At 49.9% G+C, this 24,914-nt stretch overlaps 1 protein-coding gene across 1 annotated transcript; it reads right to left on the bottom strand.

Annotated features, from left to right (window-relative positions):
* Positions 1 to 1,299: 1,299 nt before the first annotated feature.
* On the bottom strand, positions 1,300 to 23,690 carry LOC148473263 (uncharacterized). Its single transcript, XM_088459886.1, has 8 exons — positions 23,592 to 23,690; positions 11,807 to 11,923; positions 11,488 to 11,676; positions 8,288 to 8,411; positions 6,837 to 7,028; positions 6,319 to 6,416; positions 4,017 to 4,134; positions 1,300 to 2,473 (listed from the first exon to the last, which is right to left on the bottom strand). The coding sequence occupies exons 2-8, from the start codon at positions 11,882 to 11,884 to the stop codon at positions 1,566 to 1,568; spliced, it is 1,707 nt and encodes a 568-aa protein (XP_088316012.1). The 5' UTR covers positions 11,885 to 11,923; positions 23,592 to 23,690; the 3' UTR covers positions 1,300 to 1,565.
* Between the last annotated feature and the right edge of the window lie 1,224 nt (positions 23,691 to 24,914).

Here is a 24,914-nt window from a genome sequence, read left to right as displayed (position 1 = left end):
TGGGACCCAGAACCAGTGCAGTCTTCCACCGTCACTCAGGAGACAAGAGCAAGTAAGTGTGGAGGTTCGGTTGGCAGTGGTTGAAGTGAGGGCTACCTGGGGATTATGTGGCCTGTAGTGTCTTGACCAGACGAGAAGAGGAGATGGCAGCAAGTGGGTTTCCAGCAGAATCTGGAGTAGCAGCAGAGTCTCCAGTAACAAGAGGTGGCTCGCTGACCGAAATACCTCATACATCCTGGTAACTGCTGCACTAAAGTCATTGTGTCACAGGAATAGTCTGAGGCTTATGGGCTAGGTCCTGTAAGAGTAGATGTATTTTTGAGGATTAATATGGACATTTGGAAGACATGAGGGAACTATGCCAATCCTTAAAATATTGTCAGAGATTTCCTAACACCCAATGTCATGATATTCTCAGACTTGCTTGGCTGCAAGTTCCAACATTCTCTGTGGTTTATTTCACTACTGTTATTTTAGGGGGAAATTTATCGAACCTACTAATACTAATGAGGACAAGTGGAGGTGGCACAACTAGAAACTAATCAATCTCTAGCTTTCATTTTATAGAATGTACTAGATAAATGATAACTAGAAGCTGATTGGTAGCTATGTTCAACTTCTACACCTGTTAACATTATGGCAGGAGAACCTCACATTGTGGAGCCCATTTATCGAGTGTTATCACACACAACGAGTTTTAAAACTTCTCCACGGGTCCACTTCATTCTTTTCACTGCTGGATACATCAACCCCTATATTTACAAAATGGCGGCTTTTGCAAGCCACTGCTCTGTGGTGGTGGTCTTTGACCTAGAAATTTAAAGCGATACTAATATTAAGTGCACAAGGTGGCGTCTTTTGCACTTCAGATTTTTGTCACTTTACATTTTGAGGTTAAAGCCGCTGTCGCTGCTTCGTAAATATAGCCCTAAATCTGTACAATTGGGAAGTTGATTCTAATGTAGCTTGCACTTTATTAATCACAGCAAATATCTGAATGGTTGCTATAGGTTGTAATACAGGTAACACCATATTATTACATAGTAGGGATGTGCAGGCTCGGATAGGTTCGAGTTTGCACGTTGAGTTCGGATTTTTCCCTCCAAAAAACGGAACTCAGAAAGAGGCTAAACGTCATCTTACATGGACGAACATCATCATTCCTGGACAAAAGTCCAGAAATGATGATGTTCGTCCATGTAAGATGACGTTGAGCCTCTTTCTGAGTTCCGTTTTTTGGAGGGAAAAATCCGAACTCAACGTGCAAACTCGAACCTATCCGAGCCTGCACATCTCTATTACATAGTAGAATTTTGTGCTAGGTAAAAAAAAAACAAGGGCAGATAAATATCCTCAGTAAAGTGCTGGTCAGTCATGTCCTTCATTAGTTTATTATTAAGAAAAGTCAAACATGCATATGGCATCTTTTTCTGCAAAAAGCTCCAGACACACAGGCACAAGGGTGAAGTTATACAAACTCAGGTCAAGGAAAAAGGCTTCTCTGTCATATCAAAATCTGTCAAGTGTGCAATGATCCATTATCGGAGGATTTGTCCTTTCCATACTCAGAGTATGCGCACAGTATGTATGGAGTGAAGCCGCTGATGTACTGTGAGATTAGAGCTTTTGGCAAAAGATTCACCACACTCTGAACATATAAACTGCTTCTTCACAGAATGAGTTCTCTGGTGCGTGACAAGGTTTGAGTTTGTGGTAAAGGTTTTGCCACAGTCCGAGCATATAAACTGCTTGTCTCCCGAGTGAATCCTTTGGTGCACCACCAAGACGGCATTGCTGGTAAAGCTCTTCCCACAGTCGGCGCACACAAACGGCTTCTCCCCTGTGTGAATCCTCTGGTGAATAACAAGGTTTCCGTTGGTGAAGAAACGTTTCCCACATTCGAAGCAAGCAAATGGCTTCTCCCCGCTGTGATAGCGCTGATGGGCTATAAGATTGGATGTGTTTATAAAACATTTACCACACTCGGAACAGACAAATGGCTTCTCTCCTCTATGGTACCTCAGGTGTGTGGCAAGGTTTGACTTCTTGCTGAAGCATTTGTCGCACTCTGGGCAGGGGAAGGGCTTCTCCCCAGTGTGAGTTCTCTGGTGCACCACCAGGTCCGACTTGTTCCCGAAACATTTACCACAATATTGGCAAGCAAATGGTTTCCCACCGGTGTGAATTTTCTGATGGGAATTGAGGCGCGCGTTGGAGCTGAAGCACTTCCCGCATTCAGAGCATGCATAGAGATTGTCATCTGTAAGAACCCGGGTAATGATATCTGAGCTGCTGGGAAAGTACTCTTCATGTCTGGATAGGCGGGGAGACACGTCTGTCCTATGATAAAATGGCTGCATGGTTGTAACAATAGGATTTTCTTCATGAGGCGGAACTTGGGTGGCGTTATCTCCCATTTCACAATCTGGAGAGGAGATCGGATGTACGCTTGAGGCATTCTGGCCATTTCCATCTGTCAGAAAGATGCACATAATACAAACTTATTATCCGTGTAGGAGATGGAGGCACTCCTTCTCTCTCCGCTGTTATCCAACATCGCGGCTGTGACGAAACAATGGGCTAACATGACCCTACCATGGATGAAGCTTGTATAGACTTTGGCCATGAGTGATTTTAATTTCTTTTGTCCCACATACAGATCCCCAGGTTAAAGGAGAGGCAGGTATTAGGGAATGGGTATGAAATACCGGCAGTCGGGATGCCTCCTGTTAAAATTACCGATATCGGCATCCCGATGGTCGGAATCCCAACAGGGGGTCATACTAATCCTCCCCCCTTCTCCCCCTAACCCTCCCTTCTTGTAGCCTAACCCTCCCCATCCCGCACCCTAACCCTCCCCGTTAGTGCCTAAACCTAAGTTCCCCCCCCTTCGTGCCTAAACCCAACCCTCCCCACTTAATGCCTAACCTAACCCCCCCAGTGGTGCCTAACCCTAACTCCCCCCAAAAACTAAAAAACTAACCCCACTATGCTACCTAAACCTAACATTACCCAACCCCCTTCCCCCTGGCGGCTAACAGCTAAGACACCCCGGCTTACCTCGTTCGGGATGGCGTCTGTCTAGATTCCCGGCGCCGTGATTAAGATAGGCGTTGGTATTTCAATGCCTATCTTTAGTCCTATGTTGGGCTTGCGATGTCGGGATTTCGACCAACGGCATACCGTCCGCTGGTCTCTTCACTACATCCCGGTACTAGGCATGCTCAATAAAGGTTAGAGCAGAGGTTCCCAAAGTCCGCCATTACAGTCCACGTTTAGGGATATCCAAGCTTGAGTCCAGATGGTTAAATCAAATGTATTGCGGTACTAATTAAGTCACCTGTGCTCAAGCATGGATATCCCTAAAACGTAGACTGTAATGGCGGACTTTGGGAACCTCTGGGTTAGACCCATCGGGACTCGCTCTGCTGTGCTTATTCCCTCTATGTTGTCCTGTATGCCTATTTACGTACCCTGTAGGTTTTTACTGTGTATTCATGGTTGTAACAGTACTAAAGCAGTCTGTACAGCTCTGCTGTGCTGGAAAGGGTCTTGCTATATAGGATAAAGCATGAAGTAGGTACCCCAGGGCTGGTTATAAGGAGATTGGGATCGCACTGTAATTGTGTTCCTTTGGGTGTTACACTATAGCTGTAAAAGTGGGATTTATTAAATCCTCTATAAAAGTGCTACAGCTCTATTGGTCATTGGAAATATAGAGTATACTCTATATAAGACTGGAAACTTGTCCACCCTTTATTTAAATATTTGCCCGGGTGTGAATATATATTACTAACTCCACGGTTCTGGAGGGGGAGTGATGGGCTGGAGAAAGCCCAGTATGGGCTGATTTGGTTAGGGAGCCATTGCCGGCAATCGGCTCAGGCATATAGCCTGTGAGTGCCCGGGTAACAGTCAATGGATAGTGAGAATAAGTTATCATGTAATATTTCCGAATCAGCTTATATTAACGTTTATATCCAGACTCTTTTCTGTCTGATATATTTACTACTCACCTGTACAGACAGCCATAGGGATTTCCTCCTCCTCCTCCTCCTTACAGCGTTGGTCAGACCTCACGTACATCTCTTCTCTGCCATCAGTCTGCAACTTCACGTCTCTCAGTTGCTTAGCCTAAAAGTATAAATTAATAAATCCGGCCATTGTCTAAATGATGGAACACTGATCAGTAAAGCATCTCATCATAGTGAGCAAGCCTTGCCTGTAACTATGGGGCCGATTCAGCAACGCTGAACACAGATTCACGATTAGCCTGTACGTAGGTCCTGTGTGAGCGCACGCAGCCCCTGCTACCCTCTGCCTGATTGACAGACAGAGATATTTAAGGGACAGCGCGGGGGCGGGGACGGCCGGCGCTCCTGGACACGGGAGCACATCGGACTTATTTTTCTTGAGCGGCAAGGTCAGGGGCTGCGTCCACGAATGCAGTTTCCTGGCCTCACAAGCCGACTAGGCTTGCTCAGCTGGCCGGCGTCGTCCACCATCGCAACCGATGATCGTGATGGTTATTCCAGCCTGTGACCTTGGTCGCAGTGATCGGATTGCAATTGCAGCAGGGGGTGTCATACACACGCTGCATTTGCATATTAGCAAGGACGGAATTGCAAAACTGTCTGTTTTGCAATTCTGTCCTCTACTGAATCACCCCCCATGTGCTACACAGAATTCATGGCATTTCTGTACAATAAATAACCTTCATTATTCTGAGTCGCTCGCTGCTGCTGCGAACACCAGCCCTATGCTATGTGAGTCATTAAGCGCCTGAGGACCTGATTCAGAGATGGACGGATTTGCAGAGCCGCTCACAAGCAGCTGTGCAATTCTGTTCATCTCACATGCAAATGCAGAAGGAGGCGTCAGATACCTCCTTGCTGCATATGAGATCACAGCACTGCGAGCGACGTCGCAGGCTGGGATCTCCATCGCAACCGATGGTCGCTCCTTTGGTCAGGAATCTGCCTCGTCCCTCCGGGAACGGTGACCAGTCACGCCCCCGCTACGCCCCTCAAACATGTCATAATTCTGTGGCTTGGGGGGGGGGGGGGGGGGTGTCTGCGAGCGCAATCGCAGGACCCTTTCTGCACATCGGATGAACGTACATCTCTGAATCACGGCCTGAGTAGAGTACGCAACCAGTTCAGCAAGACGCCCACGTCACTCGTATAACGAGCCCATAAGACAGACCATCTCTATGTGACGGATTAGCCACCTCCTAGTCACATGCAGTAGCAGAAAATCTCTGCCCTCTACAGTGGACACTACAGCAATCAGAGAGCAAGTATGACATATACCCTACACTAATTCATAATTAATTTTACATCGGTTTTGTGTGCTGAACGGTATGTAGATTACATTTCTAGGAACCGGTGACATTACTGAGGCACTGCCTGACTAATATTCATGGAGTATTGGCTCTCAGTGAATGGGCCCGATTCCAAGATTTACGCTAATGCAACTGCATTCTCTCACAGATCGCAGTTGCTAAAATATGCTAATGCCTTCTAACGCCAGCCAAGTATAGGGACGCCCACTGCTGCCTTCTCCTATCATATGACGTACAACAATGTAAACATCGGTACTATCAATTAGGGATGAGCGGGCTCGAATTAGTTTGGGTTTTCCCACCAAGTTCTGATTTTTCCCGCCAAAAATCGGCTCTCTGAAAGAGGCAAAACGTCATCTTTCATGGACAAACATCATCTTTTATTTACTTTTGTCCTGGAGTGATGATGTTTGTCCATGAAAGATGACGTTTTGTCTCTTTCTGAGAGCCGTTTTTTTGGCGGGGAAAAAACGAACTTGGCGGGAAAATCCGAACTAATCCGAGCCCGCACATCCCTACTACCAACGCATCTGCCGGTCATGCGGCATGTAAGTCAGGTCTGACCAGCTGCAAACACTGCGTCTCTCCTGACATGCTGAGAGCTTTCATGCTGTGAAGGCGATGGCAATGGATAATTTATGCACGCCCATGAAACAGAGATTTTTACGGTCAGACGCGCCTGCGTTTTTCTAACCATCCTCCGTTACCTCCCCCAAACGCTGACTACCTGTCACTCACTTTGCGAGTGGTTCCTATGAATGAGAGTAATCACAATGCAATCGCTTTGTTTGAGCAGTGCGGCTTTTGCACATGTGAAATAGCAAACTATCGCTCGATCTGTGAAAAAAATCGGCACAGTGTAATTCTCGGAATCAGGCCCAATGTCTCCACACAAAATGGCTGCCTCCACTCTGTAGGTCCAATTTATATGCACGGTTATGTCTGAGAAAATATATATATGGCAGAATGTGTACCTGGTAATCTCGTGGCACATGGTGATCTTCCTTGGCATGATCCTGTGTATAAAGAGGGCTGAGACATCTTTCTGGTGTAGTTCTATTACTGCATCCATCTGTAGGAAACACATACAGCGAATGAATACATATAAATGTAGAATATTTATATTGGTGACCGGCACAGGTATCTGCATAAATTCTATTCTCAAGTGTCCTAATGACCACTCATACTTAGCTGTGCACTCAGATTTGGGACAAGCGCTATATAGAGTCTCATTTATTTAACAGTGGTCCAGTGGTAGTGGATTAGATGCCCCTGCTACCTCACAATAACCAAATAATGTCCATCTGTGGATAATAGAGGACACTTTGATTAATGAGGAAATATGTCAGCTGCCCCGCAGGGTACCTCAAGCTGTCCTGCAGGGTGCCTCAGCTGTTCCGCAGGGTGCCTCAGCTGTCCCGCAGGGTGCCTCAGCTGTCCCGCAGGATTCTCCTCCATCTAAATATCTTCCGTTTTGGAGTTGATTAGTTACCTGAAGATGCGGAACTCTTGGGCCCATCTCCGGCCGGGCTTCCACCTCCAGTCTCATTTCCTGAACCTACTAAAATATCCTCCGGAGAATGTGGTGAGGTCAGTGATGACGAGGCGGTCATGGGCATCATCCAGGAACTTGGCGGTGAATTCAGATCTTTGTTATAAGAAACATGTGATCCCCTATTGCCACCTATTTAGAGGACATAAAACATTTTAATACCAAGCGAAATCATTAACAAAAATACCCTTCTATTCCAAACATTTGCCAGCGGTGGTTCATTAGACAAAGCAAAACGGGAATTCCTACCATCAAATGGTTGTTATTAATCATGGCTATAAAAGATACAAGAAAATGAAATCACATAGGGCTGAATTAAATATCCCCTGATGGAGTGCTAAAGCATTTAGTGTAAGTACAGGGTTAAAAAGAGTCGCCGAATAAGAACTCAGAGAACAGAAGTCTGAGTTGGAGGCTGCTGGCGCCAGTCATGCGTCTGACTGCGCAAGGGCTGAGACGCCCACTTTGTACGCTTGCAGTTGCAAACATCGGACACACTTTCTGGACTTGCACCTGCCCCAATCTAGGTGCAAATTACCCAGGAACGCCCAAGACATTTCTAATACATTTCTGAGACCGCGCGAGTGAGTCACCACCGCGCCTCTGTGTATACACACCACACAACACATGCGCTGTGCGACCTTTTAGACCATTTACACAAATATCAGCATTGTATGTGACTCAGAATCAGGACCACTCAGAGGAAGGCCTCGCTTTCAATATACTAAATGTTCCGCCAGCATTTTGGAATCACCCTCCTCCCCATTTAGGTGGCTGGTTAGGTCAGCAAGTTGGATGCATGAACTTTTGGGGTGCCTTGAGGACCGCGTTTGGGAACCCCTGGACTAGACTATGACTAAAGCCCCGTACACACTGGACAAATTATTTGAACGATATGATCGATAACGATATCTATTCATCCCAAAGAACGATGCGAACTCCCGCAGGTTGTTAACGATATCCCCAGTTGTCTGTACATTGAGCTCAGTTTGGGGATATCTTTAGCAATGCCATGCTGCCGAATGCAGTGTGTAAGTAGTTTTTCCTGCTTATGTGTGCACAATATTTAACAATAATGACAATGGTGGTGACTTCACTAGCCGAGAGATTGTTTAGTAGACCTGGGCTTATGTTTGATGGCAGAATGAGAACTGATGTTTTTTTTCTGGTCCCCCCCCCCCCCCAACTAAGCCCCCATTACTGATTGGTCCGTGGCCCGCCGTGTCTCCAGGCAGCGGTGGCCTTCGAGGGGTGCAAATCATTGATGGTTCAGTGCCATCGACGGTATTCACAGATGTTGACCATCGATGGGCAGCCCACCAATGGTCATACCTAAATACTATGCTAATTGCTTATATTAAATGGTATTTACATTATTAAGGTAGTCTTACCCAGTGACGTCAAGGACCGTTGATTCTCGATAATCATGTCCTCATACAGGTCCTTGTGTCCCTGTACATACTCCCACTCCTCCATGGAGAGATAGACAGTGACATCCTGACACCTTATAGGAACCTGACACACACAATGATACAGTCATCATCCAGACACATCCCCTGGTGTTACTGTATAATGTCCCATTCCCAGCAGTCACCTCTCCAGTCACCATAGAGACACATCCCCTGGTGTTACTGTATAATGTCCCATTCCCAGCAGTCACCTCTCCAGTCATCACCCAGACACAGCCCCTGGTGTTATTGTATAATGTCCCATTCCCAGCAGTCACCTCTCCAGTCATCACCCAAACATCCCCTGGTGTTACTGTATAATGTCCCATTCCCAGCAGTCACCTTTCCAGTCATCACCCAGACACAGCCCCTGGTGTTACTGTATAATGTCCCATTCCCAGCAGTCACCTCTCCAGTCATCACCCAGACACAGCCCCTGGTGTTACTGTATAACGTCCCATTCCCAGCAGTCACCTCTCCAGTCACCATCCAGACACAGCCCCTGGTGTTACTGTATAATGTCCCATTCCCAGCAGTCACCTCTCCAGTCATCACCCAGACACAGCCCCTGATGTTATTGTATAATGTCCCATTCCCAGCAGTCACCTCTCCAGTCATCACCCAGACACATCCCCTAGTGTTACTGTATAAGGTCCCATTCCCAGCAGTCATCACCCAGACACATCCCCTGGTGTTACTGTATAATGTCCCATTCCCAGCAGTCACCTCTCCAGTCACCATCCAGACACATCCCCTGGTGTTACTGTATAATGTCCCATTCCCAGCAGTCACACCTCCAGTCATCACCCAGACACAGCCCCTGGTGTTATTGTATAATGTCCCATTCCCAGCAGTCACCTCTCCAGTCATCACCCAAACACATCCCCTGGTGTTACTGTATAATGTCCCATTCCCAGCAGTCACCTTTCCAGTCATCACCCAGACACAGCCCCTGGTGTTACTGTATAATGTCCCATTCCCAGCAGTCACCTCTCCAGTCATCACCCAGACACAGCCCCTGGTGTTACTGTATAACGACCCATTCCCAGCAGTCACCTCTCCAGTCACCATCCAGACACAGCCCCTGGTGTTACTGTATAATGTCCCATTCCCAGCAGTCACCTCTCCAGTCATCACCCAGACACAGCCCCTGATGTTATTGTATAATGTCCCATTCCCAGCAGTCACCTCTCCAGTCATCACCCAGACACATCCCCTAGTGTTACTGTATAAGGTCCCATTCCCAGCAGTCATCACCCAGACACATCCCCTGGTGTTACTGTATAATGTCCCATTCCCAGCAGTCACCTCTCCAGTCACCATCCAGACACATCCCTTGGTGTTACTGTATAACAGTGTTGGCTAACCTTAACACTCCAGCTGTTGTGGAACTATATATCCCAGCATGCCCTGCCAGTTTTAGCATGCCCTAATAGCAAAACTGTAGCAATGCATGCTGGGTTATGTAGTTCCATAACAGCTGGAGTGTCAAGGTTAGCCAACACTTCTGTATAATGTCCCATTCCCAGCAGTCACCTCTCCAGTCATCACCCATACACATCCTCTGGTGGTACTGTATAATGTCCCATTCCCAGCCGTCACCTCTCCAGTCATCACCCAGACACATCCCTTGGTGTTACTGTATAATGTCCCATTCCCAGCAGTCACCTCTCCAGTCATCACCCAGACACAGCCCCTGGTGTTACTGTATAATGTCCCATTCCCAGCAGTCACCTCTCCAGTCATCATCCAGACACAGTCCCTGGTGTTACTGTATAATGTCCCATTCCCAGCAATCACCTCTCCAGTCATCACCCACACACATCCCCTGGTGTTACTGTATAATGTCCCATTCCCAGCAGTCACCTCTCCAGTCACCATCCAGACACATCCCTTGGTGTTACTGTATAATGTCCCATTCCCAGCAGTCACCTCTCCAGTCATCACCCAGACACAGCCCCTGGTGTTACTGTATAAGGTACCATTCCCAGCAGTCACCTCTCCAGTCACCATCCAGACGCATCACCTGGTGTTACTGTATAAATGTCCCATTCCCAGCAGTCACCTCTCCAGTCATCATCCAGACACAGCCCCTGGTGTTACTGTATAATGTCCCATTCCCAGCAGTCACCTCTCCAGTCATCACCCAGACACATCCCCTGGTGTTACTGTATAACGTCCCATTCCCAGCAGTCACCTCTTCAGTCACCATCCAGACACATCCCCTGGTGTTACTGTATAATGTCCCATTCCCAGCAGTCACCTCTCCAGTCATCACCCAGACACATCCCCTATAAGGTACCATTCCCAGCAGTCACCTCTCCAGTCACCATCCAGACACATCCCTTGGTGTTACTGTATAACAGTGTTGGCTAACCTTGACACTCCAGCTGTTGTGGAACTATATATCCCAGCATGCCCTGCCACAGTTTTAGAATGCCCTAATAGCAAAACTGTAGCAGTGCATGCTGGGTTATGTAGTTCCATAACAGCTGGAGTGTCAAGGTTAGCCAACACTGCTGTATAATGTCCCATTCCCAGCAGTCACCTCTCCAGTCATCACCCAGACACAGCCCTTGGTGTTACTGTATGATGTCCCATTCCCAGCAGTCACCTCTCCAGTCATCACCCAGACACAGCCCCTGGTGTTACTGTATAAGGTCACATTCCCAGGCAGTCACCTCTCCAGTCACCATCCAGACACATCCCCTGGTGTTACTGTATAATGTCCCATTCCCAGCAGTCACCTCTCCAGTCATCACTCAGATACATCCCCTGGTGTTACTGTATAATGTCCCATTCCCAGCAGTCACCTCTCCAGTCATCATCCAGACACAGTCCCTGGTGTTAATGTATAATGTCCCATTCCCAGCAGTCACCTCTCCAGTCATCACTCAGATACATCCCCTGGTGTTACTGTATAATGCCCCATTCCCAGCAGTCACCTCTCTAGTCATCATCCAGACACAGCCCCTGGTGTTAATGTATAATGTCCCATTCCCAGCAGTCACCTCTCCAGTCATCACCCAGACACAGCCCCTAGTGTTACTGTATAATGTCCCATTCCCAGCAGTCACCTCTCCAGTCATCATCCAGACACAGCCCCTGGTGTTACTGTATAATGTCCCGTTCCCAGCAGTCACCTCTCCAGTCAGCAGATGAATGATCTTGTTGGTGAGTTCCAGGATCTTCTGGTCATTGTCTCTCTCACGTATCAGAGAGTGAGGTGGAGGCACCGGGATGGGGCTCTGGGTCTTGCTCTGCCCTTCAGACACATGGGAGGTGCTGCTGGATGTCTCATGATCACCTGACTTTTTTGTAGGTACATAATCCTGTAATGAGACAGACATTAATAACTATATATAACGTTATAGCTCACTATTCTATAATACTCTCAAGGTCATTATTGTTGTGAATGAGAGAGAAGTGATGTCACTGTGACATTCCCAGAAGCCCCCTCACCTCGCCGGTCAGCAGGTAAATGATCTCCAGGGTTATATTTAAAATCCTTTCAGTTATGTGACTCCTTTCCTTGTCCATCCCTCTGGCCCTGATAGGAATTGCCTATATTGAGGAGACCTATGAGGTAGAAAAAGATGACACAATGTATAGGATATACAATGTATGGATTTCATAAAGCTTTTAAAGGACATCATAGATGATATGATGAACTAAGTATTAAGTTGAAATAACCTCTTATGACCTTAACGCTTCAAACACGTAATGTTTAGACCAAACTGTTTCATAAGGGTGAAAACAGCAAGCACACATATTATTCCTCATTCCCAGTACGGCACAATATTAAATTTTCCATTCACAGCTCTAATTTCCTCTTTTCCTAGCTCTACCCATCATCTTCATTCCCCTGTCCACAGCTCTGCCCATCATCCCACATATCCATCCACAGATCTGCCCATCATCCCACATATCCATCCACAGCTCTGCCCATTATCCCACATATCCATCCACAGATCTGCCCATCATCCCACATATCCATCCACAGATCTGCCCATCATCCCATATATCCATCCACAGCTCTGCCCATCATCCCACATATCCATCCACAGCTCTGCCCATCATCCCACATATCCATCCACAGCTCTGCCCATCATCCCACATATCCATCCACAGCTCTGCCCATCATCCCACATATCCATCCACAGCTCTGCCCATCATCCCACATATCCATCCACAGATCTGCCCATCATCCCACATATCCATCCACAGCTCTGCCCATCATCCCACATATCCATCCACAGATCTGCACTTAATCCACACTCCCGATCACATTTAGTCACATCCTCCTCCATTCCCAGTCCGAAGCTTTGTGCATCTTCCCTCATCATCCCACATTCCTGTCTACAGCTTTGCAGATTATATAATATTCCACAGCCACATTCTCTGCATATTATCCCACATATATATTATTCTGTCTACAGGGGCTCTGCATGTTATGCTCCATTCCCTAGCTCCACATTTGTTTATAATCCCACATTCCCCTGTACACAGCTCTGCACATCACCCCACATTCCTCGCAGAGCTCTGCACATCATTCCACATTCCCCTGTCCATAGCTCTGCACATCATTCCACTTTCCCCTGTCCATAGCTCTGCACATCATTCCACTTTCCCCTGTCCATAGCTCTGCACATCATTCCACATTCCCCTGTCCATAGCTCTGCATATCATTCCACATTCCCCGCACAGCTCTGCACATTCCCTAACCACAAATGTGATCATCAAACATTGCCCTTTCCACAGCTCTGCACATCATCCCACATTCCCGTCCACAGCTCTGCACATCATCCCACATTCCCCTGTCCACAGCTCTGCACATCATCCCACATTCCTGTCCACAGCTCGGCACATCATCCCACATTCCCCTGTCTACAGCTCTGCACATCATCCCACATTCCTGTCCACAGCTCTGGACATCATCCCACAGTCCCCTACACAAAATCCGACATCAACTGCTCTGCACATTATTCCACATTCTCCTGTCCATAACTGTGCACATCACCCTACATTCCTGTCCACAGCTCTGCACATCATCCCACATTCCCCTGTCCACAGCTCTGCACATCACCCCACATTCCCCTGTCCACAGCTCTGCACATCACCCCACATTCCCCTGTCCACAGCTCTGCACATCATTCCACATTCCCCTGTCCACAGCTCTGCACATCATTCCACATTCCCTGCACAGCTCTGCACATTCCCTAACCACAAATGTGATAATCAAACATTGCCCTTTCCACAGATCTGCACATCATTCCACATTCCCAGCACAGCTCTGCACATCATCCCACATTCCCGTCCACAGCTCTGCACATCATCCCACATTCCCCGCACAGCACTGCACATTATTCCACATTCCCCTGTCCATAGCTCTGCACATCATTCCACATTCCTCTGTCCACAGCTCTGCACATCATCCCACATTCCCGTCCACAGCTCTGCACATCATCCCACATTCCCCTGTCCACAGCTCTGCACATCATCCCACATTCCCCTGTCCACAGCTCTGCACATCATCCCACATTCCTGTCCACAGCTCTGCATATCATCCCACATTCCCGTCTACAGCTCTGCACATCATCCCACATTCCTGTCCACAGCTCTGCACATCATCCCACATTCCCCATCCACAGCTCTGCACATCATCCCACAGTCCCCTTTCTACAGCTCTGCACATCATCCCACATTCCCCATCCACAGCTCTGCACATCATCCCACATTCCCCATCCACAGCTCTGCACATCATCCCACATTCCCCGTCCACAGCTCTGCACATCATCCCACATTCCCCATCCACAGCTCTGCACATCATCCCATATTCCCCTGTGCACAGCTCTGCACATCATCCCACATTCCCCTGTCCACAGCTCTGCACATCATCCCACATTCCCCTGTCCACAGCTCTGCACATCATCCCACATTCCCCATCCACAGCTCTGCACATCATCCCACATTCCCCTGTCTACAGCTCTGCACATCATCCCATATTCCCCTGTTCACAGCTCTGCACATCATCCCACATTCCCCTGTGGGATACATTCCTGGCCACATACATTCCTGGCCACATTCCTCTGTGGGATACATTCCCCATCCACAGCTCTGCACATCATCCCATATTCCCCTGTCCACAGCTCTGCACATCATCCCACATTCCCCTGTGGGATACATTCCTGGCCACATTCCTCTGTGGGAAACATTCCCCATCCACAGCTCTGCACATCATCCCATATTCCCCTGTCCACAGCTCTGCACATCATCCCACATTCCCCTGTGGGATACATTCCTGGCCACATACATTCCTGGCCACATTCCTCTGTGGGATACATTCCCCTGTCTACAGCTCTGCACATCATCCCACATTCCCCATCCACAGCTCTGCACATCATCCCACATTCCCCATCCACAGCTCTGCACATCATCCCACATTCCCCGTCCACAGCTCTGCACATCATCCCACATTCCCCGTCCACAGCTCTGCACGTCATCCCATATTCCCCTGTGCACAGCTCTGCACATCATCCCACATTCCCCTGTCCACAGCTCTGCACATCATCCCACATTCCCCTGTCCACAGCTCTGCACATCATCCCACATTCCCCATCCACAGCTCTGCACATCATCCCACATTCCCCTGTCTACAGCTCTGCACATCATCCCATATTCCCCTGTTCACAGCTCTGCACATCATCCCACATTCCCCTGTGGGATACATTCCTGGCCAAATACATTCCTGGCCACATTCCTCTGTGGGATACATTCCCCATCCACAGCTCTGCACATCATCCCATATTCCCCTGTCCACAGCTCTGCACATCATCCCACATTCCCCTGTGGGATACATTCCTGGCCACATACATTCCTGGCCACATTCCTCTGTGGGATACATTCCCCTGTCTACAGCTCTGCACATCATCCCACATTCCCCATCCACAGCTCTGCACATCATCCCACATTCCCCATCCACAGCTCTGCACATCATCCCACATTCCCCGTCCACAGCTCTGCACATCATCCTACATTCCCCGTCCACAGCTCTGCACATCATCCCATATTCCCCTGTGCACATCTCTGCACATCATCCCACATTCCCCTGTCCACAGCTCTGCACATCACCCCACATTCCCCTGTCCACAGCTCTGCACATCATCCCACATTCCCCATCCACAGCTCTGCACATCATCCCACATTCCCCTGTCTACAGCTCTGCACATCATCCCATATTCCCCTGTTCACAGCTCTGCACAACATCCCACATTCCCCTGTGGGATACATTCCTGGCCACATACATTCCTGGCCACATTCCTCTGTGGGATACATTCCCCATCCACAGCTCTGCACATCATCCCACATTCCCCTGTGGGATACATTCCTGGCCACATACATTCCTGGCCACATTCCTCTGTGGGATACATTCCCCTGTCCACAGCTCTGCACATCATCCCACATTCCCCTGTCCAAAGCTCTGCACATCATCCCACATTCCCCTGTCCACAGCTCTGCACATCATCCCACATTCCCCTGTGGGATACATTCCTGGCCACATTCCTCTGTGGGATACATTCCCCGGTCCACAGCTCTGCACATCATCCCACATTCCCATCCACAGCTCTGCACATCATCCCACATTCCCCTGTCCACAGCTCTGCACATCATCCCACATTCCTGTCCACAGCTCTGCACATCATCCCACATTCCCCTGTCTACAGCTCTGCACATCATCCCACATTCCTGTCCACAGCTCTGGACATCATCCCACAGTCCCCTACACAAAATCCGACATCAACTGCTCTGCACATTATTCCACATTCTCCTGTCCATAACTGTGCACATCACCCTACATTCCTGTCCACAGCTCTGCACATCATCCCACATTCCCCTGTCCACAGCTCTGCACATCACCCCACATTCCCCTGTCCACAGCTCTGCACATCATTCCACATTCCCCTGTCCACAGCTCTGCACATCATTCCACATTCCCCTGTCCACAGCTCTGCACATCATTCCACATTCCCTGCACAGCTCTGCACATTCCCTAACCACAAATGTGATAATCAAACATTGCCCTTTCCACAAATCTGCACATCATTCCACATTCCCCGCACAGCTCTGCACATCATCCCACATTCCCGTCCACAGCTCTGCACATCATCCCACATTCCCCGCACAGCACTGCACATTATTCCACATTCCCCTGTCCATAGCTCTGCACATCATTCCACATTCCTCTGTCCACAGCTCTGCACATCATCCCACATTCCCATCCACAGCTCTGCACATCATCCCACATTCCCCTGTCCACAGCTCTGCACATCATCCCACATTCCCCTGTCCACAGCTCTGCACATCATCCCACATTCCCCTGTCCACAGCTCTGCACATCATCCCACATTCCTGTCCACAGCTCTGCATATCATCCCACATTCCCCTGTCTACAGCTCTGCACATCATTCCACATTCCTGTCCACAGCTCTGCACATCATCCCACAGTCCCCTGTCTACAGCTCTGCACATCATCCCACATTCCCCATCCACAGCTCTGCACATCATCCCACATTCCCCATCCACAGCTCTGCACATCATCCCACATTCCCCGTCCACAGATCTGCACATCATCCCACATTCCCCGTCCACAGCTCTGCACATCATCCCATATTCCCCTGTGCACAGCTCTGCACATCATCCCACATTCCCCTTTCCACAGCTCTGCACATCATCCCACATTCCCCTGTCCACAGCTCTGCACATCATCCCACATTCCCCTGTCTACAGCTCTGCACATCATCCCATATTCCCCTGTTCACAGCTCTGCACATCATCCCACATTCCCCTGTGGGATACATTCCTGGCCACATACATTCCTGGCCACATTCCTCTGTGGGATACATTCCCCATCCACAGCTCTGCACATCATCCCATATTCCCCTGTCCACAGCTCTGCACATCATCCCACATTCCCCTGTGGGATACATTCCTGGCCACATTCCTCTGTGGGATACATTCCCCATCCACAGCTCTGCACATCATCCCATATTCCCCTGTCCACAGCTCTGCACATCATCCCACATTCCCCTGTGGGATACATTCCTGGCCACATACATTCCTGGCCACATTCCTCTGTGGGATACATTCCCCTGTCCACAGCTCTGCACATCATCCCACATTCCCCTGTCCAAAGCTCTGCACATCATCCCACATTCCCCTGTCCACAGCTCTGCACATCATCCCACATTCCCCTGTCCACAGCTCTGCACATCATCCCACATTCCCCTGTCCACAGCTCTGCACATCATCCCACATTCCCCTGTCCACAGCTCTGCACATCATCCCACATTCCCCTGTCCACAGCTCTGCACATCATCCCACATGCCCCTGTCCACAGCTCTGCACATCATCCCACATTCCCCATCCACAGCTCTGCACATCATCCCACATTCCCCTGTCCACAGCTCTGCACATCATCCAACATTCCCCTGGCCACAGCTCTGCACATCATCCCACATTCCCCTGGCCACAGCTCTGCACATCATCCCACATTCCCCTGGCCACAGCTCTGCACATCATCCCACATTCCCCATCCACAGCTCTGCACATCATCCCACATTCCCCTGTCCACAGTTCTGCACATCATCCCACATTCCCCTGTCCACAGTTCTGCACATCATCCCACATTCCCCTGTCCACAGTTATGCACATCATCCCACATTCCCCTGTCCACAGCTCTGCACATCATCCCATATTCCCCTGTTCACAGCTCTGCACATCATCCCACATTCCCCTGTGGGATACATTCCTGGCCACATACATTCCTGGCCACATTCCTCTGTGGGATACATTCCCCATCCACAGCTCTGCACATCATCCCATATTCCCCTGTCCACAGCTCTGCACATCGTCCCACATTCCCCTGTCCACAGCTCTGCACATCATCCCACATTCCCCTGTCCACAGCTCTGCACATCATCCCACATTCCCCTGTCCACAGCTCTGCACATCATCCCACATTCCCCTGTCCACAGCTCTGCACATCATCCCACATTCCCCTGTCCACAGCTCTGCACATCATCCCACATTCCCCTGTCCACAGCTCTGCACATCATCCCACATTCCCCTGTCCACAGCTCTGCACATCATCCCACATTCCCCATCCACAGCTCTGCACATCATCCCATATTCCCCTGTCCACAGCTCTGCACATCATCCCACATTCCCCTGTGGGATACATTCCTGGCCACATACATTCCAGGCCACATTCCTCTGTGGGATACATTCCCCATCCACAGCTCTGCACATCATCCCACATTCCCCTGTCCAAAGCTCTGCACATCATCCCACATTCCCCTGTCCACAGCTCTGCACATCATCCCACATTCCCCTGTCCACAGCTCTGCACATCATCCCACATTCCCCATCCACAGCTCTGCACATCATCCCACATTCCCCTGTCCAAAGCTCTGCACATCATCCCACATTCCCCTGTCCACAGCTCTGCACATCATCCCACATTCCCCTGTCCACAGCTCTGCACATCATCCCACATTCCCCATCCACAGCTCTGCACATCATCCCACATTCCCCTGTCCACAGCTCTGCACATCATCCCACATTCCCCATCCACAGCTCTGCACATCATCCCACATTCCCCATCCACAGCTCTGCACATCATCTCACATTCCCCATCCACAGCTCTGCACATCCCACATTCCCCTGTCCACAGCTCTGCACATCATCCCACATTCCCCTGTCCACAGCTCTGCACATCATCCCACATTCCCCTGTCCACAGCTCTGCACATCATCCCAATTCCCCTGTCCACAGCTCTGCACATTATCCCATAATCCCCTGTCCACAGATCTGCACATTATCCCAATTCCCCTGTCCACAGCTCTGCACATCATCCCAATTCCCCTGTCCACAGCTCTGTACATCATCCCAATTCCCCTGTCCACAGTTCTGCACATTATCCCATAATCCCCTGTCCACAGCTCTGCACATTATCCCAATTCCCCTGTCCACAGCTCTGCACATTATCCCACATTCCCCTGTCCACAGCTCTGCACATCATCCCACATTCCCCTGTGGGATACATTCCTGGCCACATACATTCCTGGCCACATTCCTCTGTGGGATACATTCCCCATCCACAGCTCTGCACATCATCCCATATTCCCCTGTCCACAGCTCTGCACATCATCCCACATTCCCCTGTCCACAGCTCTGCACATCATCCCACATTCCCCTGTCCACAGCTCTGCACATCATCCCACATTCCCCTGTCCACAGCTCTGCACATCATCCCACATTCCCCATCCACAGCTCTGCACATCATCCCATATTCCCCTGTCCACAGCTCTGCACATCATCCCACATTCCCCTGTGGGATACATTCCTGGCCACATACATTCCAGGCCACATTCCTCTGTGGGATACATTCCCCATCCACAGCTCTGCACATCATCCCACATTCCCCTGTCCAAAGCTCTGCACATCATCCCACATTCCCCATCCACAGCTCTGCACATCATCTCACATTCCCCATCCACAGCTCTGCACATCATCCCACATTCCCCTGTCCACAGCTCTGCACATCATCCCACATTCCCCTGTCCACAGCTCTGCACATCATCCCACATTCCCCTGTCCACAGCTCTGCACATCATCCCAATTCCCCTGTCCACAGCTCTGCACATTATCCCATAATCCCCTGTCCACAGCTCTGCACATTATCCCAATTCCCCTGTCCACAGCTCTGCACATCATCCCAATTCCCCTGTCCACAGCTCTGCACATCATCCCAATTCCCCTGTCCACAGTTCTGCACATTATCCCATAATCCCCTGTCCACAGCTCTGCACATTATCCCAATTCCCCTGTCCACAGCTCTGCACATTATCCCACATTCCCCTGTCCACAGCTCTGCACATCATCCCACATTCCCCTGTGGGATACATTCCTGGCCACATTCCTCTGTGGGATACATTCCCCATCCACAGCTCTGCACATCATCCCATATTCCCCTGTCCACAGCTCTGCACATCATCCCACATTCCCCTGTCCACAGCTCTGCACATCATCCCACATTCCCCTGTCCACAGCTCTGCACATCATCCCACATTCCCCTGTCCACAGCTCTGCACATCATCCCACATTCCCCTGTCCACAGCTCTGCACATCATCCCACATTCCCCTGTCCACAGCTCTGCACATCATCCCACATTCCCCTGTCCACAGCTCTGCACATCATCCCACATTCCCCATCCACAGCTCTGCACATCATCCCATATTCCCCTGTCCACAGCTCTGCACATCATCCCACATTCCCCTGTGGGATACATTCCTGGCCACATACATTCCAGGCCACATTCCTCTGTGGGATACATTCCCCATCCACAGCTCTGCACATCATCCCACATTCCCCTGTCCAAAGCTCTGCACATCATCCCACATTCCCCTGTCCACAGCTCTGCACATCATCCCACATTCCCCTGTCCACAGCTCTGCACATCATCCCACATTCCCCTGTCCACAGCTCTGCACATCATCCCACATTCCCCATCCACAGCTCTGCACATCATCCCACATTCCCCTGTCCACAGCTCTGCACATCATCCCACATTCCCCATCCACAGCTCTGCACATATCTCACATTCCCCATCCACAGCTCTGCACATCATCCCACATTCCCCTGTCCACAGCTCTGCACATCATCCCACATTCCCCTGTCCACAGCTCTGCACATCATCCCACATTCCCCTGTCCACAGCTCTGCACATCATCCCAATTCCCCTGTCCACAGCTCTGCACATTATCCCATAATCCCCTGTCCACAGCTCTGCACATTATCCCAATTCCCCTGTCCACAGCTCTGCACATCATCCCAATTCCCCTGTCCACAGCTCTGCACATCATCCCAATTCCCCTGTCCACAGTTCTGCACATTATCCCATAATCCCCTGTCCACAGCTCTGCACATTATCCCAATTCCCCTGTCCACAGCTCTGCACATTATCCCACATTCCCCTGTCCACAGCTCTGCACATCATCCCACATTCCCCTGTGGGATACATTCCTGGCCACATACATTCCTGGCCACATTCCTCTGTGGGATACATTCCCCATCCACAGCTCTGCACATCATCCCATATTCCCCTGTCCACAGCTCTGCACATCATCCCACATTCCCCTGTCCACAGCTCTGCACATCATCCCACATTCCCCTGTCCACAGCTCTGCACATCATCCCACATTCCCCTGTCCACAGCTCTGCACATCATCCCACATTCCCCTGTCCACAGCTCTGCACATCATCCCACATTCCCCATCCACAGCTCTGCACATCATCCCATATTCCCCTGTCCACAGCTCTGCACATCATCCCACATTCCCCTGTGGGATACATTCCTGGCCACATACATTCCAGGCCACATTCCTCTGTGGGATACATTCCCCATCCACAGCTCTGCACATCATCCCACATTCCCCTGTCCAAAGCTCTGCACATCATCCCACATTCCCCTGTCCACAGCTCTGCACATCATCCCACATTCCCCTGTCCACAGCTCTGCACATCATCCCACATTCCCCTGTCCACAGCTCTGCACATCATCCCACATTCCCCATCCACAGCTCTGCACATCATCCCACATTCCCCTGTCCACAGCTCTGCACATCATCCCACATTCCCCATCCACAGCTCTGCACATCATCTCACATTCCCCATCCACAGCTCTGCACATCATCCCACATTCCCCTGTCCACAGCTCTGCACATCATCCCACATTCCCCTGTCCACAGCTCTGCACATCATCCCAATTCCCCTGTCCACAGCTCTGCACATTATCCCATAATCCCCTGTCCACAGCTCTGCACATTATCCCAATTCCCCTGTCCACAGCTCTGCACATCATCCCAATTCCCCTGTCCACAGCTCTGCACATCATCCCAATTCCCCTGTCCACAGTTCTGCACATTATCCCATAATCCCCTGTCCACAGCTCTGCACATTATCCCAATTCCCCTGTCCACAGCTCTGCACATTATCCCACATTCCCCTGTCCACAGCTCTGCACATCATCCCACATTCCCCTGTGGGATACATTCCTGGCCACATACATTCCTGGCCACATTCCTCTGTGGGATACATTCCCCATCCACAGCTCTGCACATCATCCCATATTCCCCTGTCCACAGCTCTGCACATCATCCCACATTCCCCTGTCCACAGCTCTGCACATCATCCCACATTCCCCTGTCCACAGCTCTGCACATCATCCCACATTCCCCTGTCCACAGCTCTGCACATCATCCCACATTCCCCTGTCCACAGCTCTGCACATCATCCCACATTCCCCATCCACAGCTCTGCACATCATCCCATATTCCCCTGTCCACAGCTCTGCACATCATCCCACATTCCCCTGTGGGATACATTCCTGGCCACATACATTCCAGGCCACATTCCTCTGTGGGATACATTCCCCATCCACAGCTCTGCACATCATCCCACATTCCCCTGTCCAAAGCTCTGCACATCATCCCACATTCCCCTGTCCACAGCTCTGCACATCATCCCACATTCCCCTGTCCACAGCTCTGCACATCATCCCACATTCCCCTGTCCACAGCTCTGCACATCATCCCACATTCCCCATCCACAGCTCTGCACATCATCCCACATTCCCCTGTCCACAGCTCTGCACATCATCCCACATTCCCCATCCACAGCTCTGCACATCATCTCACATTCCCCATCCACAGCTCTGCACATCATCCCACATTCCCCTGTCCACAGCTCTGCACATCATCCCACATTCCCCTGTCCACAGCTCTGCACATCATCCCACATTCCCCTGTCCACAGCTCTGCACATTATCCCATAATCCCCTGTCCACAGCTCTGCACATTATCCCAATTCCCCTGTCAACAGCTCTGCACATCATCCCAATTCCCCTGTCCACAGCTCTGCACATCATCCCAATTCCCCTGTCCACAGTTCTGCACATTATCCCATAATCCCCTGTCCACAGCTCTGCACATTATCCCAATTCCCCTGTCCACAGCTCTGCACATTATCCCACATTCCCCTGTCCACAGCTCTGCACATTATCGCCTATCCTGGGAGCAGAGTTCTGCAGATCACTTGACATTCCCTTTGGATGTTAATGTCAGCGCTGTGCTGCTGCAATAACATTAGCGCGGCATGTGATCACAGCACGGGAGGATGAGCGCTCACCTGACACCCCCTTCCCCGGGTATCTCCGCCAGTGCCAGTGCCTCTCGCTTCCAGGATTAGAAGAACCTCTCTCCGCACTAGCAGAACCTAAACTGTGTACACTCGCGCATGCGTACTGTAGCGTACAAAGCAGAACCGCCGTCATGCGCATGCGCCGATATTTCGCCATACAGAGATGCAGCAAATGAGTCTGACATCAGAGGAAGTGAAACAGTGGCGGACATGCTTGTTGCGGGCAAAGGTTTCCGTTCCACAAGTAGGATGTAGATGTATTCTTTTTTCATCAAAGCCGGTGAAATCATGAATGCAATCTTTATATTTATATATATATATATATATATATATATATATATATATATATATATATATATATATATATATATATAAGATTGCATTATATAGCCTATTATATATAGTAGCCTGGTCCTTAATTCACCCTGTTTGAAAGGTTAATCAGGGATAGGTGATTAGGTGATCCCCAGGGCCGGATTAAGCTCTGTGGGGGCCCCTATCAATAAAGGTTATATATATATATATATATATATATATATATATATATATATATATATATACACACACACACATATAGTACCCCTTCTGCAATGCCCCCAATTAGTTGTGCCCCTTCTCTAATGCCCCCAGTAGTTGTGCCTCTTATTCAATGCACCCTGTAGTTGTGCCCCTTGTCCGATACCCACAGTAATTGTGCCCCCTACAATGTCTCCAGTAGTTGTGCCTCTTCTTCAATGCTCCCTGTAGTTGTGCCCCTTCTCTAATGTCCCCAGTAGTTGTGCCCCCTGCAATGCCCCCAATAGTTGTGTCTCTTATTCAATGCTCCCTGTAGTTGTGCCACTTGTCCGATGCTCCCAGTAGTTGTGCCCCCTGCAATGCCCCTTGTAGTCGTGCACCCTAAAGTAGTGCCCCCAGTATTAACTCCCCCTCCGCGGCCACACACCTGTGAAAAACTTACCTGTCAGGGCTCCCGGGTCCCGCCGTAGCGGCTGCCGCTGCTTGCTTGATCTAACCAGATCCATTAAAGGCGCACAGGCTCCTCTCATCGCGCATGTGCCATCATGATGTCACCCGCGCAATGAATCACTAGGAACGCTGGCCTCTGAAGCGATCAGAGGCCAGAGTTCCCAGTTAGTTGGTCACGATCTACATGCAGGAGCTCCGCGAGCTTCTAGTAGATCGCGACCAACCTTAGCCGGACCTGATCTGAGGCATGTGGCCAGGGGTCGGGGACAGTGTGTGGGGGCCCCTGGACGACCGCCCCTGTCGCCCTGCCTTTAATCCGGCCCTGGTGATCCCTATAGCGAATTG

Source organism: Taudactylus pleione, unplaced genomic scaffold (assembly GCF_031769625.1).
Source record: "Taudactylus pleione unplaced genomic scaffold, aTauple2 ptg000946l, whole genome shotgun sequence".
NCBI classification, from domain to species: Eukaryota; Metazoa; Chordata; class Amphibia; order Anura; family Myobatrachidae; genus Taudactylus; species Taudactylus pleione.
Note: the sequence above shows the minus strand (reverse complement) of the source record. Positions and strands in the feature narration are given on the sequence as shown.

Bases quoted from the DNA above. Each gene is read 5' to 3' on its own strand.
- LOC148473263 (XM_088459886.1), bottom strand. From the start codon at position 11,884: ATGGACAAGGAAAGGAGTCACATAACTGAAAGGATTTTAAATATAACC. The intron at 7,029-8,287 runs GTAAGACTACCT...TCCTCTAAATAG, and splicing joins ACGGTCCTTGACGTCACTGG to GTGGCAATAGGGGATCACAT. The intron at 6,417-6,836 runs GTAACTAATCAA...TGTTTCCTACAG, and splicing joins CAAGAGTTCCGCATCTTCAG to ATGGATGCAGTAATAGAACT.